General features: G+C 40.5%; 1 protein-coding gene across 5 annotated transcripts; it reads left to right on the forward strand.

Moving 5' to 3' along the window:
• The first annotated feature begins 3,827 nt into the window (after nucleotides 1-3,827).
• LOC124126569 (39S ribosomal protein L13, mitochondrial-like) lies at nucleotides 3,828-15,912 on the forward strand. Of its 5 annotated transcripts, none has more exons than XR_007222303.1 (8): nucleotides 3,828-3,979; nucleotides 6,280-6,403; nucleotides 7,144-7,237; nucleotides 8,172-8,232; nucleotides 10,080-10,166; nucleotides 12,013-12,134; nucleotides 14,998-15,499; nucleotides 15,548-15,912. XR_007222303.1 is itself a non-coding variant. In XM_048400123.1 (7 exons), the coding sequence occupies exons 1-7, from the start codon at nucleotides 3,959-3,961 to the stop codon at nucleotides 15,047-15,049; spliced, it is 561 nt and encodes a 186-aa protein (XP_048256080.1). In that variant the 5' UTR covers nucleotides 3,828-3,958; the 3' UTR covers nucleotides 15,050-15,912. The 5 variants fall into 5 exon arrangements, 1 of the variants encoding a protein (XP_048256080.1); XR_007222304.1 differs by having other exon boundaries at nucleotides 14,998-15,443; XR_007222305.1 differs by having other exon boundaries at nucleotides 14,998-15,387.
• Nucleotides 15,913-18,556: the final 2,644 nt, after the last annotated feature.

An 18,556-nucleotide genomic window follows, 5' to 3' on the forward strand; every position in this document is an offset into this window, starting at 1 on the left:
AAGTAGAAAACTCAAAGTCGAAAAACACGCGAATGAAATTGTATCCAACATCATTCTGAGTAATTTCTTGCATGAGTGAGTGAGTGAGTTGGGTTTAACGCCGCTTTTAACAATATTCCAGTTATATCGCGGCGTGTCAGCTTAATGTGGGAGGAAAGCCCCAAGAGATGCAGGTCTTAGACGTTTACCACTTCGGTGAAACCCACGAACACGGGTATGGTGCTGACAAACCTAGAAACATAATCGGGCGAACCGGGATTCGCACCCACAATCATAAGTTTCTGGCGTGCCCAAGGGACGCAACTCTGCACAGCGAATCGCGGCGCCTTAGACGACTGGGCCACCCGTGCCCCCTACTGAACTGGAGGCAGTTGATACCAAACGGTTGAAGTATATATGTAGAGGGGAATGTCCGAGTAACTCTATTCCTTAACAGTAATGTAGCAGAGGCCTAATATTTATAAGGAATGGAGAGTTACGAGGATATTCCCCTACTTAAAACACATCTCTACTTTCACATTTTAACAAAATGTTCTCTTGTGGAAAATATTTGAAAAATGAACCAGAACACTTTGCAGTCGGTATTTTTCTGTGAGTTGCCCTTGCGTGATGCACGAGGAATGCATTCTCTGCCGCTGTTGCACGTGCACCAAGCTCCGTCGCGAGCTGACATTTACAATGCATGGTACATGGCTCTTCATAATTTCGTGGGGTCCTGAAATAGTATTTTATCAATCGCTTGGACATTGTAAATACATGCTGACGGGGATTATAGGAAATATAGAGCCCAGAACTAGGATAAACATGTTTACCAGATTTGTTTTTTCTCGTCAAAGGTTTATCAAATTGCTATAAATTATAAATTATAAATTATGAAAATATTTACTAGTTAATTTCACACCATAACTTCATGTGTAGCCGTAGTTGAGGTTGACATTTACTCGTCTTCAAATCAAACGATGCGGGTTCGAAACCCGCTGGCCGACAAAAAAAATTCCGACAAAATTTGAAATTATTCTCTTGTCAAAATGTTTAAAAATTAGTTTGTTTTTTCCAAGTGCAAATTAATTGAAATGTTGGTTCAAGATAATGTCTAATTAAACAACTCTCCATTCCTGAAAAATAATGGAGCATATAAACAATAGAATGTCACAGATGTGTTCTAATTGAGAGACTTGCATGTCGCAGTCACTCAGAACAAGGAGCGTCCAGTCACGAAGCGCATGGAGCATGGTAAAAAAAAAAATTCACGTGATTCATAAGATAAAAATGAAAGTAAACATTACAGATACATACTGCAGAGTTGCACAGAGGGCATCTCAATAATAGCCCCATAAAACACATCTTCAAAACATCGAGGATTAATCGCGTCTGAATGTCGACGTTGGGTCATTCTTTAAGTGTGTTAGCTATGCAGTCATTGTGTGTCCAAGGAGTCTCTGTGGCTTATGGGAAGGCATTTCTACCTTACATCAATTTGTTTGATTGTTTGTCTGTTGTCTACGCCGCCCTCAGCAATATTCCAGCGATATGACGGCGGTCTGTATATAATCGAGTCTGGGCCAGACGATCCTGTGGTTGATATCTACGCAATTGGGACACGATGACATGCATCAACCAAGTCAGCGAGCCTGACCACTCGATCCCGTTAGTCGTCTCTTACGACAAGCATAGTCGCCTTTTACAGCAAGCATGGATTGTTGAAGACCTATTCTACCCCGGACCTTCACGGGATACCTCACTTCAGTACCAAAGTTCTTTCCCTGTTACCCTTCATGTATCGTCGGTACATGGCCTACTAGTCGTCAGTGTTACTGTTGAACTTTGTTGTATATTCCCCACACTGCACTTATACCTGACAATCTGTCAGGTCAGTAACATTACTGATAGCACGTGGCACTCGTTTTTTCTAAGTTTGGTGATAAAGTTCGTGCTATATTATTGGTCTCATAGCTAATAACATATTTCTGACCTCCATTCAAAGTCACTCAGATTATGTGTTGATTACAGGTCATATAAACATCCAACCCTCTACTTGCTGTATGCGTTTTATTTTAAAGGCGGCTCGTGGGGACTCTAAGAGTGTGTTTATAGTGAGTGAGTATGGTTTTACGCCGCTTTTATCAATATTCCAGCAATATATCACGGCGGGGGACACCAGAAATGGGCTTCACACATTGTAAGCATGACGGGAATCGAACCCGGGTCTTCAGCGTGACGTGCGAAACTTTATAGAACTATTCCATGACACCTTGACGGACAATCTACAACGCGAAACAAACTGAAGGTGTCGTTATATCGGCACGAGTTATTTGCCCTTGTTTAACGAGGCGGGGAAGATAACGGCACAATGCCAAAACAGCATCCAGCTTAAACAGTAACATATGTCGAGAACGGAATTAGATTTTGTTTGTTTATTGTATAACACCGCACTCAGCAATATTCCAGCTATATGATCGGAGAATGGAATTGGAGCTTGGCTAAGACAAAATTGTTGCGTTCGGCTAAAACCTTACGACATAATTAGATTTTATATTGTGTGTTATTTAACTAAACTTATGATCAGTTTGATAAAGACAACAGAACAGCAGGATAATCAAGAGATATTTTTGATAAAAACAATTACCTTACCGGTGTTTAGAGCAACGACGATTCATGAAACCCGACAATGATCTTTTACTTTTAAACAGTAACTAGGGTAATGATAATTTATCAAATCTAGTAGATCAGAAAGAATTTCCAAATTGGAAAAATAAGCATGACAAAAGTTGTCGAAAATTGTAATGATAGACATCAGAAGCGTCAAATACCTTGTATTTTGATTTGTTGGAACCGCAGCAGCATGAAATAAAATGTGAGAAAAGGGTAAATATTTAAATTTATATTCGTTTTAGGGAAGCGGTTTACCCATTTTATTAAGTGGGAATGTCTTTGACCTTAACTGATTGTGTTAGGAATGGAGGTGAAGACAAAGCAGATAACATCACTGGCTGCCTCCGGGGGCTTCTGTATATGTTGCAGTGTGTTCAAAAGTTCTAAAACTGCAGAATGTTGTAGTCATTTAACCCCTTCAATGGGACAAATATCATACCTTTCTATTTTTCAAACTATATGAATAAAGACTTACACAATTAAGAGTGAGTTGGGTTTAACGCTGCTTTAAACAGTATTCCAGTTACATCGCGGCGTGTCAGCTTAATGTGGGAGGACAGCCCGAAGTAGTGCAAGTCTCTGACGTTTACCACTACGGTGAAACCCACGAGCACGGGTATGGTGCTGACAATCCTAGAAACGTAATCGAGGCGAACCGGGATTCGAACCCACGATCATAGGTTTCTGACGTGCCCACCGAATCGCGGCGCCTTAGGCGACGTGGCCACCCGTGCCCCTACACAATTAAGACATACGTGTTGATATGTTCTCCAAACTTAACAATATTTGCAACAGCAGACGCTATATAATGTCATTTAATCATCTGCTCTATCGAGTCCGTTTATTCAAATAAGATACATACGAAATGAACCATTTAAAAGTATTTCCTTGAAAACCGGTGGATTAGTTTCTGTGATTTGAGATAAATCGGCTGCAACACCTTCAATTAACACCAGACACCACTCAAGATTTCACTGAAGCGGTGCCGTTTTAACCACATGCGTATAGTGCCATTTTCTCAAGGTAATGTTTCCGCCAGAACACGACCAATGGGTGATCATTATTTGGATCAGTTAATTTGTTTGTTTTTGATCTTACAAACTTTTCAAGTCACTCAGCTTTAACCCAGTTGGGATTCAAAAAGTCTACTATATACTTTAAAGAAAACTGCATTCTATTATTCAAGAAGAATGCCAATTTCAAACCAGCTATATGTACCCCAATGACTTCCCCCCAGTTTACCGGAAGTTGATAACGCGCCACAGCACAGCAAGGCATGGTCTGAATTTTCAGAAATTATCCGTAAATGGCAAACAACAGAGTATTGGTATGTATGAAATAGTGTTGTGTTTCTTTCGATGCACATACACAAGATGAAGGATACAGAACAATGCATCGTCTTTTGTATACGATTCTAGATGGAAACACTGACATCGTCAGCACAAAACACCAGTCCAAAGTCACTGTCAAAAGTGTCATGACCCATGACTGTAGCACGTCGTAAACACTTGTTATGATAGCCAGACCGGACAGTGTCGCAGTTGTAATATGCAACACATTCTAAACGAACAAAGTATGTTTCACCAGACACCCTGGACGAAACTGACGTAAAACTGCATGGCAGCAATATTTGTACCAGGTCATTTACGCTGAAGAGGTCGTTGTTGGCACGGGTAGTAGCCTGCAACCTCGGGGTATCGCGATACTTGTCATGTACGCTGAACGGAACAAAATGCACTCACTAACCTTTATGATTATTCGTGTTCTCTATATCAGATGTCATTTATTTGATCTAACAATGCATATTTTACTGATAAAAGTTCATTATTTACATTAGTAGCTCCGAGTAAAAGCCGGGCCTCGCGCTCTGTTTGACAAGGGAGAGAACTCCATCGTATCGCGGTACAGAGAAAAGTTGTGTATGGAGGTCCGAATGGGACAAAAAGAGAACATAATTCTACCAACCACTTTGTATGATCATGCCAGACATCAGTGATTTGTCCAGACAAGTGCAAAGACAGCACAAGTAAAATTCTAAATGTGTTATCTGTAATAGGTATTCAATGCGTATTTACAGAAAAGTAAGTGAAAAATATTTTTAAAATCAACAACAAAATTTCAGAAATGATATTCTAAGATTGTTTATAAAAAAAAACTGGATGACAATAATTTGTCACATAATGGAAAATTGTTTAACGTTAACAATAAATATATAAAAAAACACTCCTAGTATGCCCAAAGTATGTATTTATGTTTTGGCCACCAGTGAAGAACATATTTCTAAGTTTGGCATTATGGCCCTTATGATCTCCCAATAGATTCTGGGCACAGAGCGGGAAAAAATGTGCAGACGACATAAGTTCCGTTACCTTATTAGTGGCCATGAATATGCAGATGATCTAGTTCAGGTCGTTAGAGAAAGTTAACTTGGGGAACTGCGGGTTATATTGTTGGCCATTGATAGATGGGGGTAAGGCAATATTACAAAAGATGCCAGAAATATGTATCAACGCATTAATAACTCTTTACTTACAGCAGACGGAACATTCCGAGGAAATTGAAATTGTTTACGAAGTGAGCACTTCCTGGTTACTGATTTGCATTAATAGACAGCCGCTAAGAGGCGTGTCCCGCGTGAACTACCGGAAATCACAAATGCCGCGATACGATGAATGCCATGGTACCATCGATATTTACAACAGGAATGTTTCTGTATACATTTATCAAGCAAGTGATCAACTAGATCGGGCACGCTAGCATCTATATTGAAGAAAGAATGACATCGAAATCCAGTCTTCATTGGTACTATTGCTTCTGAAATGTCCCTTGAACGTAATGCTGAATATTGATGTGTATGTTAATTCACCTTCATGCCCACGATGATTTGTTTTAAAGTAGATACATGATGTTATAATTGGTCAAAATTTAGCAGACCATTTATTGCACTGTTAATAAGACATAATATTTATGATCACCTGCCACGAAAATTAGTGTGGTAAATTCACTTCTTTTAACAGAGTTATGGCCCTTGATGGATGACAAAGTAGACACAATGTTATAGATAATAACTTCTTTAATTACTGTAAAGGCAACGTTTTGGTATAGGTCCTTATACTGTTGTCAAGCAAGACTGAATTCGTTGCCTTTACAGTAAATAAAGAAGTTGTTATCCCTAAATTGTGTCTACTTTGTTATGACCCTTGCTCTGTGCTTTTCAACTTAGTGCATATAGTGTGCAATGAGGACAAGTTTTCTCAGAAACTACTGAAGTTAGCTTATCACTGAGATACATATCAAGACTGAGTTATTTTTACCAGAGAAGGGGCCTTTTAGTGTGTATTAATTTCACATTTAGTCATTTTATTCTAATGACATATAACAGTGTTTACACTGTATAAAGCTGTCCAAAAGCCAATGTCTTAAAAGGCTTTATAGACTCTTTTTTTTATAGTTTATATTCACTACAGTACTATTGCTGACTATATGAACAAACATAATACTGATGTGCCCCATGCCAGTGTATTAGTGTTAATGCTGTTTTCTTGTTTTTTTCTGAATCCCTTTTCATTCTATATATGCTTCTAAAGCCAACTGACATTTTAAGTTGAATGCATATTTTACTTTCAGCAATGGGCAACGTTTGCTCGCACATGGTGGATATATGATGCTAACTGCCAGTGCCCCCTCAAGTCAGCCAAAGTCCTGGTGCCCCATCTCCAGGGGAAGCACAAGCCGATATATCACCCACTGAGTAAGACCCCATTGTGCTTTATTGTATTTGGACGCTTGAACTGCTTGTTTGTCATGTGATACAAAATCCTACCTCTGAACCTGAAGAGTACTTGAATTTCTAAATATAGCACAGGGTGTGTATGAGTTCACTGACATCTTTGCGAACCCGAGATCAGATTGAACATGACCTGTGAAGATCCGAGGTAGAATAGGTCTTCAGCAACCCATGCTTGCTGTAGAAGGCGACTATGCTTGTCGTAAAAGGCAACTAACGGGATCGGGTGGTCAGGCTCGCTGACTTGGTTGATGCATGTCATCGATCCCAATTGCGTGGATCGATGTTCATGATGTAAATCACTGGATTGTCTGGTCCAGACTCAATTATTTACAGACCGCCGTCATATACCTGGAATATTGCTGAGTGCGGCGTAAATCAACAAACCAAAACCAAACCACATTGAACATGTCAGGAGCTTCAGTGAAGTCATCTTCCTGAGTCAAGGGAGTTACCTGACTTTAAGTCCAGTTTCCACCCCTGCTGAAGTAGGCTGGAATTATGTCTCTAGGTTGTGTCTACGCTGGGTCACATCTGTGACATGTAGAGGTAGATTCTGGATATGTTACACTTTTAAATAAAGGTGGAAGTCTTAGCCTTGATCATGTTGATACAATGTAAGGGTATTTCTGTGTTACAGTGATATGCCATGCTGCTTACTTATAATCTGTCACCAGCTAGTGAGAACATGTTTCTGTCTCCAGGTGATATCGGTGACCATGTTGTTGTCATTAACACAAAGCACATCGCCATGAAGGGAGACTACTGGAGGAAGTGGCGGTATCATCATCACACAGGGTAGGTTGCCATGGTTACCATCAACACATTTACTAGGTTGCTGTTGTTACCATGACAACATGGGATAGGTTGCCATGGCTGCTATCATATCAATGACATGTTGCCATGACTACCATCACAACATTGGGTACGTTACCATGACTACATCACACATGCTTGTTGCCATGGTTTCCATCACTACACGTTTGGTTATTTTATATTATTCATATGAATAGATAACTTCAGTAGGTTGTGATAAGGGCCATGCAATTCTCACTGTCTGTGATTTTTACAGCTAAAAGATTTACTTTGGTTTTTGTTTCCAAGAGGTAATAAGCACGATAAGAAGATGGGCAATTCTCTATATCGCTTCATCCCATAGCCCATGTTTTAAACTGTATTAATGATATTGTTAAAATATGTTTCATCATTTGTTTTTAAATATAGTATGCTCCAATATGTTTCATTAATTGCTTTTGAATATGACATTGCATAAATAACTAAATTGTGTATATATTAGCTTGGTCTCGTCGCTATATGGCTGAAATAATGCCGATGCGACGTTAAATTTTAACTCGCTCACTCACTCATCCCATAATTTAATGTATCAAATGTCAACACTCATACTTGCATGGCAAAAGGGTTTGAGTTGTGATAATTTATGTCGAGTCCTTTTCATGTGAATAAGCTATGTTGAAAGAAACCCAAGAAGACTCCATCAAGTCAATACTTGCAATGCCAGTGCACACTTCTTGTGACTATGGTCATGCTAAAAGCTGACAGTACTCTTCTGTAACTATGGTAACGCAAGCTACACCTGACAGTACTCATTTCTTGTAACTATGGTAACGTTATACCCTACAGTACTCATCACTAGTATCGCTGGTAGTGACTTTGTGGATGGGGGCACTGATTGTGTTTGTGATTGTTTCATCTCCTCGTCTCTGTGTTGCAGGCATGGGGGCGGCTACACTGCCACGTCAGCATGGAGACTACACCAGCTGGATGCCACAAAGGTAACATGCTGTGCCCTTCACACATGGGGCTGACCCCTTTCACCAAAGTCACCCTGAATCATAAACTCTTTACTTTTCTTAATATTTGCTACCATAACATTGAAGAAACATTGCATTGATATCATAGTCTCCACCCCTCAAACAGACACGTTACAATTTCAAAGCCAGTTAACCATGACACTCTTCGTACTTGAGTGAGTGAGTAAGGTTTTACGCCGCTTTTAGCAATATTCCAGCAATATCAGGGCGGGGGACACCAGAAATGGGCTTCACACATTGTACCCATGTCGGGAATTTAACCAGGTCTTCGGCGTGACGAGCGAACGCTTTAACCACTAGGCTACCTGACCATCCCTCTTCTTACTTGATCATGTGTTGATGGCTAAACATTTAACTCCCTAATACTTTCAGCCTTCTTTTGTGTTACTAGTGTCAACAGCCGGGGTCCGGAAAATTTAAAATCCCAATCGGACATTTGCATTTAGGCCACGCCCCCTTCAAATAGCGTATTTTAGTACGACTTTTCACACACATTACAAGTTGTTACGTATTCATAATATGATGAATTATGAATTGTTTCAATTTAAATTGTTTAATTCACCGGACAATTAATAAAAAATAATATCATTTTAGATATACATGGAAAACATACGTTTGTTTCTGTTATAATAATGATCTGTTAACGTAGTGAACGGTCTAATTAATATTCATGAGTTATATTCATGAGTCTGCTCAAGTGTACGCGTTGTAACATTTGGATCGAGACTATTATCCCATATTTGGTTATCACGTGACCTCACGGGAAAAGATTTTTTTAAACTAAAGATTATTTAAAAACAAGACAGATAATATAATCACAAATACTAAAATATCGTTGATAGCAATAGTTATTTGAATACTATTTTCATCAGTACTTATTTATTGACCATAAAAATATTTGATATCGATCGTCACAGAAAGCAAAATGGCGGTCAATCAAGATTCAATATACGACTAGCTACTGAAAACAATAAAATCTGCAAATCCTCATTGTATGTCAACCAAGTGAAAGTCGTTAGCCACGACTTACAAAATGATCGTCCAGACTTTGAGGGTTTGGCAGATCCGCTCGACTGATCTGCATCGGTCGACTGGCTGTCGTCACGCTTTCGCTTCTTGTCTGAGGTTACGTATCGTAGCATTGTGAGGATAATGAGGTACATCGATGATGCAAGGTATTTATGTACAGTTGTAAACACCTTTCACTCAAATTAACAAGATGTTCGCAGTAATTAATCCTCGATTAATCGGTGTCAACTCAGTTTATTGCCTATTAGAGTGATTGACCGATTGGACTTTCATGTAGGTACGATGTATTTACAGCAATCAAAACAAACAAAGCTTGTCAGTGTAGATAATCTTTATTGTGTTACAACTGCAGACAGAAACTGCTCAGTCCTAACTGTTGATCATGTCCGGTCAAAATTTAAGAATGTCCGGACAATACTTTTTAAAATGTCCGGACAGAAAAATTTAAATGTCCGGTAAGCAATATTTTAAACCGGACATTTGAGATTCCCAATCGGACATGTCCGGCGCATATGACGGTTTCCGGACCCCTGGTCAACAGTACCATGAGTACAGGGTTTTCCTCTTTTGGGTGAAGTATACAAGAAATGAATCTTCTCTACATTTGATAAGTTGAAGGGGTTACTTCATTTAATATATTAACCTACTTTGGTGTCATTTTGTTTTGCTGGTATTATTCAAAGGGCCTCATCCTCAATTCCATAAACTAAACAATCAACAAGCCATCCTGTGTACATGTTGTGTCATCAGTTGTCAGACTGCTGGTTGTAATATTGCAGGTCGTGTACAAAGCTGTGTACAGCCGTCTCCCCGGCAACCTGCTCAGACACACCCTGATGAGGAGACTGCATCTTTTTGAAGAGGAGGTAGGAGAGTTCAGACCTGTAGCACGATTCATAGAGACTTGAAAAGGTCTTGACTAGATGACTCAACATAAGAAGGACTTGTATGTAACAGTACATTGAAAAGGTCTTGACTAGATGACTCAACATAAGAATGACTTGTATGTAACAGTACATTGAAAAGGCCTTGACTGTAGATGCCTCAACATAAGAATGACTTGTATGTAACAGTACATTGAAAAGGTCTTGACTAGATGCCTCAACATAAGAATGACTTGTATGTAACAGTACATTGAAAAGGTCTTGATTAGATGACTCAACATAAGAATGACTTGTATGTAACAGTACATTGAAAAGGTCTTCACTGTAGATGCCTCAACATAAGAATGACTTGTATGTAACAGTACATTGAAAAGGTCTTGACTAGATGACTCAACATAAGAATGACTTGTATGTAACAGTACATTGAAAAGGCCTTGACTGTAGATGCCTCAACATAAGAATGACTTGTATGTAACAGTACATTGAAAAGGCCTTGACTAGATGCCTCAACATAAGAATGACTTGTATGTAACAGTACATTGAAAAGGTCTTGATTAGATGACTCAACATAAGAATGACTTGTATGTAACAGTACATTGAAAAGGTCTTGACTAGATGCCTCAACATAAGAATGACTTGTATGTAACAGTACATTGAAAAGGTCTTGATTAGATGACTCAACATAAGAATGACTTGTATGTAACAGTACATTGAAAAAGGCCTTGACTCAGATGTCTCAACATAAGAAGGCCTTGAATGTAACAGTACATTGAAAAAGGCCTTGACTGTAGATGCCTCAACATAAGAATGACTTGTATGTAACAGTACATTGAAAAGGCCTTGACTGTAGATGCCTCAACATAAGAAGGACTTGTATGTAACAGTACATTGAAAAAGACCTTGACTAGATGCCTCAACATAAGAAGGACTTGTATGTAACAGTACATTGAAAAAGACCTTGACTAGATGCCTCAACATAAGGCCTTGTATGTAACAGTACATTGAAAAGGCCTTGACTGTAAATGCCTCAACGTAAGACGGCCTTGTATGTCACAGTACATTGAAAAAGGCCTTGAATGTAGATGACTCAACATAAGAATGACTTGTATGTAACAGTACATTGAAAAGGCCTTGACTGTAGATGCCTCAACATAAGAAGGACTTGTATGTAACAGTACATTGAAAAAGACCTTGACTAGATGCCTCAACATAAGGCCTTGTATGTAACAGTACATTGAAAAGGCCTTGACTGTAAATGCCTCAACGTAAGACGGCCTTGTATGTCACAGTACATTGAAAAAGGCCTTGACTGTAGATGCAACATAAGAAGGCCTTGTATGTAACAGTACATTGAAAAGGCCTTGACTGGATGCATCTTCCACCGTGTTGTTTAAAAGCTATACAGGTGATCCTATTATTATTGCTTGTCCAGACTTGATTGTCTGCAGGCTGCAGTGACACAGCTGGAATGCTGCTGATGCTTTGAATTCTTGTAAATGGGTGCTAAATCTTTTAATGGAACTTCCAAATGGAGTACTATGTATGACAAACATGGACACATATTTGAGTCTGCATACAAGGGTAATACAAACTTTACATTCCTAAAAAGTCACACCTCAAATATTTCTATGTAACACTGAAAATATCCCTCTGACAATTGAGGTTGTAATCACTCTCCTGCATAGGGTCAGTTGCCAACAGTAGTGACGTTTGATGTGTGTGGTGTATCTGGTCGTATCCTCTGTTCTATACTTTCCCTTGTATTCTGTACTACTTCATGTTCTATGTTGTACCATGTTCTAAACTATATCCTGTGTCTTTTCCTCAGAATGTCCCTGAGGAGATCCTGGCAAATGTTACCGGTCAGATCCGTCAAGTGATGCCGGTGCCAAAACGATATGATGAATACACAGAGGAGGAAAGGAGAACATTCCCAAGACTGTTTGACTGGTCAGTATATGCCATCTATCACCATCGATAAAAACTGCTTTTCTGGTCAATATATAGAATGTACACCACTTGGCTGGTCAGTGTATAGCACATACACCACTTGGCTGGTCAGTGTATAGCACATACACCACTTGGCTGGTCAGTGTATAGCACATACACCACTTGGCTGGTCAGGGTATATGGTCTGTGTATAGCACATGCACCACTTGGCTGGTCAGTGTATAGCACATACACCACTTGGCTGGTCAGGGTATATGGTCTGTGTATAGCACATGCACCACTTGGCTGGTCAGTGTATAGCACACACACCACTTGGCTGGTCTGTGTATAGCACACACACCACTTGGCTGGTCAGTGTATAGCACATACACCACTTGGCTGGTCTGTGTATAGCACATACACCACTTGGCTGGTCAGTGTATAGCACACACACCACCTGGCTGGTCAGTGTATAGCACATACACCACTTGGCTGGTCAGTGTATAGCACATACACCACCTGGCTGGTCAGTGTATAGCACATACACCACTTGGCTGGTCAGTGTATAGCACATACACCACTTGGCTGGTCAGTGTATAGCACACACACCACTTGGCTGGTCAGTGTATAGCACACACACCACTTGGCTGGTCAGTGTATAGCACACACACCACCTGGCTGGTCAGTGTATAGCACATACGCCACTTGGCTGGTCAGTGTATAGCACATACACCACCTGGCTGGTCAGTGTATAGCACATACGCCACTTGGCTGGTCAGTGTATAGCACACACACCACTTGGCTGGTCAGTGTATAGCACATACACCACTTGGCTGGTCAGTGTATAGCACATACGCCACTTGACTGGTCAGTGTATAGCACATCCGCCACCTGGCTGGTCAGTGTATAGCACATACGCCACTTGACTGGTCAGTGTATAGCACATCCGCCACTTGACTGGTCAGTGTATAGCACATACACCACTTGGCTGGTCAGTGTATAGCACATCCACCACTTGGCTGGTCAGTGTATAGCACATACGCCACTTGACTGGTCAGTGTATAGCACATCCACCACTTGGCTGGTCAGTGTATAGCACATCCGCCACTTGACTGGTCAGTGTATAGCACATACACCACTTGGCTGGTCAGTGTATAGCACATACACCACTTGGCTGGTCAGTGTATAGCACATACACTACTTGGCTGGTCAGTGAGGGTGCTTGGTATTACTGGTATATTGAGGTTCGCTCTTTCCACAATATGTATCACATTATCATTTTTTAATGCTCAGTTTATCGGGTGATATGGAATTTTTTATCATGTGTTTAATGTTTTTACACTAGCCAAATAGCCGGTGTGTGCATCTGTGCATATTTATTGAACCTGTTGAATGAGTATTCATTATTTCAATGAAAAAGATTTTTCGAGGATTATGTTTTCTCCAAATCTACCGATGATTCAGTTAAAATTTACACAATGATATAACTTCAAGAATTTTGATGCAGTGATCGGAAGAATTGTATCTGAAACAATGATTTTATCAGGAATAATATATTTCAGTAGCATGTTATTTTAGTTGCATCTTTTATTATGTATATTTGAAATAAGAATAACCATAAGCTTTGCACTTTGGTACAGCTGATCGCTGTTACTGGATATTTCTTACGATGGAACAATTTGACCAGTCACGGCTGAGGGGCCCACATTTGCAATCTTGAAAACTTTATGGTGACATATTATAGTCAAGCGACAACAAATATGACTTTAACCCAGTCAAAGTATGGCATTTATGATATATGTATCCATTCTCTATCAACTAAAGATGGGTTCAAGGCGTCAATAGCGGTAATCAGTTGTGTGATCTACCAATTACTTCACACATGATTTCCCCAACAATATCGAATGAAATTTGAATAAAATAGATTACAAACATAAGTCCAGATATACAATGAACACTTTTTAATAGCCAGACAGAGTAATTACAAGATTACTTGCTTACTTTAGTACAGACTTATTGACATGGTATTTTTGGTGTTAGCTCACGGTAATGTCTTTGCATTGGGGAAAAAACCCATCACAACTCATTTTATCACACCTTCATGTCAGAATGATGAGATCTGAGTGGTCCATGTGATCTTTATGGAATACTGTGTAACCTGCCTTGGACGGTAATAAATTTCTCAGCTGGCGAGGAAATCTCTTATACCCCGCCATGAGCAAGTCAGGCTGCACGTGGATTCTGGGAGGCAGAATAATTCCCTTATACCCCACTTCAAAGTAAAGAGCCCCACGCTTTTTCCGAGTCAATGGTAGTCATATGACATAGGGCAAGTTAACCTCAGCTCAATCAAGGCCCTTCTATCAATTTTGAATTTGTGTTATTTCTTTAACAATGTCGTTTTAAAACATGTTGGTAAGATAAATTCATAGCATTCTTTCTCTCCTCAAGAACTCTCACCATTGTGTGGCAGACATGCAGACATTCTGGATGCCATGACGTCATGCTGAAATAGATGACATGTCTTTCTGTGATGACTAAACCTGCCTGGTCAGCAGAATGTCGAAAAAACCAACTCGGTCAAAGTTGTTTGGATAAATGTTGATCAAACTTAAGATCTAATTAGCAAAGAAGAATGGCATGTGTGTTTTCAATTTGAGATTTATGTAAAATAGTATGAAACGTATTCATGCATTGTTTTTGCATTGAAAAGTCCAATCCGATTTAACAACTAGATGAAGCAGCCAGATTGCAGCACACACTCCTGTTGAATGCATGTCAACATCACAAGGTCAAGGAACTCACAGTTCTAGACTTTGTGATCCCACTTAATGGATGTACAGATTCAGAGTTTGTGTTTCCTGATTGCCATCTTGTTTTGCAGGCCTGAAGATCATGTACTGGACCTCGGCAAGAAGAAGAATGACCCAGTGTAGTGGGAGCTGTCATGTAGGATATAACTACAAGGAAATGTGGACACCTTGCGGCTGAAACATGGATACAGATCCCCTTGGTCCGTCTGAGTGTCTAGTGGGGTGTGGACGTATGCAGCATATATGACACATTGATTGTGACTGTGATAACCCCTCTGAAAACATGTGGACCTTGTGTGGAATCTTATATGTCATATTCATGTGCGTGTTTGTGTGTAGAAATAACTGAGAAACTGTATGTGTGTTATAGTAAATAAACCAGATGTTGACATGTTACAAGAAGCTGTGTGTGTGTTATAGGAAATAAACCAGCTGTTTACAAGGCGTCCTTGCAAGAAGCTGTATATGTGTTATAGGAAATAAAACAGCTGTTTACAAGGCGTCCTTGCAAGAAGCTGTATGTGTGTTATAGGAAATAAAACGGCTGTTTGCAAGGCGTCCTTGCAAGAAGCTGTGTGTGTGTTATAGGAAATAAACCAGATGTTGACATGTTACAAGAAGCTGTGTGTGTTATAGGAAATAAAACAATTGTTTACAAGGCATCCTTGCAAGAAGCTGTGTGTGTGTTATAGGAAATAAACCAGATGTTGACATGTTACAAGAAGCTGTGTGTGTTATAGGAAATAAAACAATTGTTTACAAGGCATCCTTGCAAGAAGCTGTGTGTGTGTTATAGGAAATAAACCAGCTGTTTACAAGGCGTCTTTGCAAGAAGCTGTATGTGTGTTATAGGAAATAAACTAGCTGTTTACGAAGCGTTCTTGCAAGAAGCTGTATGTGTGTTATAGGAAATAAAACAGCTGTTCACAAGGCGTCCTTGCTAGAAGCTGTGTTTGTGTTATAGGAAATAAAACATGTTTACAAGGCGTCCTTGCAAGAAGCTGTATGTATCTTATAGCAAATAAACCAGATGTTTCCAAGGCGTCCTTGCAAGAAGCTGTATGTATCTTATAGCAAATAAAACAGCTGTTTACAAGGCGTCCTTGCAAGAAGCTGTGTGTGTTTTATAGGAAATAAAACAGATGTTTCCAAGGCGTCTTTTTACCAGAATCATACATGGTAATGTAGCAGAATCTGTCGGTGTAGGTTAATGTTGTCCCACAGAAGTCGCCTCCTCGCTAGTAACCTGCCCTATGAGGATACTTGGTCAGAATAGATCCTCGGTACATGATCCGCAGTTGCTGCTTGTCAGACCCAACAATAATATTTGTACGTCTGGACTGATGCCGATGTTATAGTGCTAGCCCACTGAGATACTATGCCGCAGATTACCCCACTCAGACACAATATACTGACTCAGAGCCGACCAAAACTTATTTTGACCCCTTAATGCGGAGCGCTGGGCAGGGTCACAAGTACCATCTTTGAACGTCTTTTATGACGATTTGGTATGGGATTGAACCCCGGACCTTCCACTGTCTAGGCGGACGCTCTGTCACCAGACCACGGAGTTGGCCTCTGTCCAAGCAAAACACTGGACAAAATTTTGTCTTCGCGAACACTGGTCAATTTCTGACTTAGCAAACAGTTGACTGGCTGACAGTGTATAAGATGACAATCTCCCAGATGATTCAAGTTCTCCGAGCATTGGTCACTTCCGGTTCCACGTTCGGGGTTCGGAGGTTCGGAGAAAAGAAACGTTTCTGGTCATCGAACAGCTCTCCAACCATGACTGGCAACTCCTGTGTGATCAATCTCTTCAAGTCATCATGGATGGTGGCCACATCTCAAGTCATAGTGTATTGTATGCACATCTCTGGTCCGTGTATTGTACGTACATCTCCAGTCCGTGTATTGTACATCTCCAGTCCGTGTATTGTACGCACATCCCAAGTCCCTGTATTGTACGCACATCACAAGTCTGTGTGTTGAATGCACATCTCAAGTCCGTGTGTTGAATGCACATCTCTAGTTCGTGTATTGTACGTACATCTCCAGTCCGTATATTGTACGCACATCCCAAGTCACTGTATTGTACGCACATCCCAAGTCTGTGTGTTGAATGCACATCTCAAGTCCGTGTGTTGAATGCACATCTCTAGTTCGTGTATTGTACGTACATCTCCAGTCCGTATATTGTACGTACATCTCCAGTCCGTGTATTGTACGCACATCCCAAGTCCGTGTATTGTACGCACATCCCAAGTCTGTGTGTTGAATGCACATCTCAAGTCCGTGTGTTGAATGCACATCTCTAGTTCGTGTATTGTACATACATCTCAAGTCCGTGTATTGTACGTACATCTCCAGTCCGTGTATTGTACGCACATCCCAAGTCCGTGTATTGTACGCACATCCCAAGTCTGTGTGTTGAATGCACATCCCAAGTCCGTGTGTTGAATGCACATCTCAAGTCCGTGTATTGTACGCACATCCCAAGTCCGTGTATTGTACGCACATCCCAAGTCTGTGTGTTGAATGCACATCCCAAGTCCGTGTATTGTACGCACATCTCAAGTCCGTGTATTGTACGTACATCTCAAGTCCGTGTATTTTACGTACATCTCCAGTCCGTGTGTTGAATGCACATGTCAAGTCCGTGTGTTGTATGGACATCTCCAATCAGTGTATTGTACGTAAATCTCAAGTCCGTATATTGTACGTACATCTCCAGTCCAGGTGTTGAATGCACATCTCAAGTCCGTGTATTGTACGCACATTCTAAGTCCGTGTATTGTACGCACATCCCAAGTCTGTGTGTTGAATGCACATCTCAAGTCCGTGTGTTGAATGCACATCTCAAGTCCGTGTATTGTACGTACATCTCCAGTCCGTGTATTGTACGTACATCTCCAGTCCGTGTATTGTACGCACATCCCAAGTCCCTGTATTGTACGCACATCCCAAGTCTGTGTGTTGAATGCACATCTCAAGTCCGTGTGTTGAATGCACATCTCTAGTTCGTGTATTGTACGTACATCTCCAGTCCGTATATTGTACGTACATCTCCAGTCCGTGTATTGTACGCACATCCCAAGTCCGTGTATTGTACGCACATCCCAAGTCTGTGTGTTGAATGCACATCTCAAGTCCGTGTGTTGAATGCACATCTCTAGTTCGTGTATTGTACGTACATCTCAAGTCCGTGTATTGTACGTACATCTCCAGTCCGTGTATTGTACGTACATCTCCAGTCCGTATATTGTACGTACATCTCCAGTCCGTGCATTGTACGCACATCCCAAGTCCGTGTATTGTACGCACATCACAAGTCCGTGTGTTGAATGCACATCTCAAGTCCGTGTATTGTACGCACATCCCAAGTCCGTGTATTGTACGCACATCCCTAGTCCGTGTGTTGAATGCACATCTCTAGTTCGTGTATTGTACATACATCTCAAGTCCGTGTATTGTACGTACATCTCCAGTCCGTGTATTGTACGCACATCCCAAGTCCGTGTGTTGAATGCACATCTCTAGTTCGTGTATTGTACATACATCTCCAGTCCGTGTATTGTACGTACATCTCTAGTCAGTGTATTGTACGCACGTCTCAAGCCCGTGTATTGT

This window comes from Haliotis rufescens, unplaced genomic scaffold (genome assembly GCF_023055435.1).
Source record: "Haliotis rufescens isolate VD_foot unplaced genomic scaffold, xgHalRufe1.0.p SCAF_2, whole genome shotgun sequence".
Taxonomy (NCBI): domain Eukaryota; kingdom Metazoa; phylum Mollusca; class Gastropoda; order Lepetellida; family Haliotidae; genus Haliotis; species Haliotis rufescens.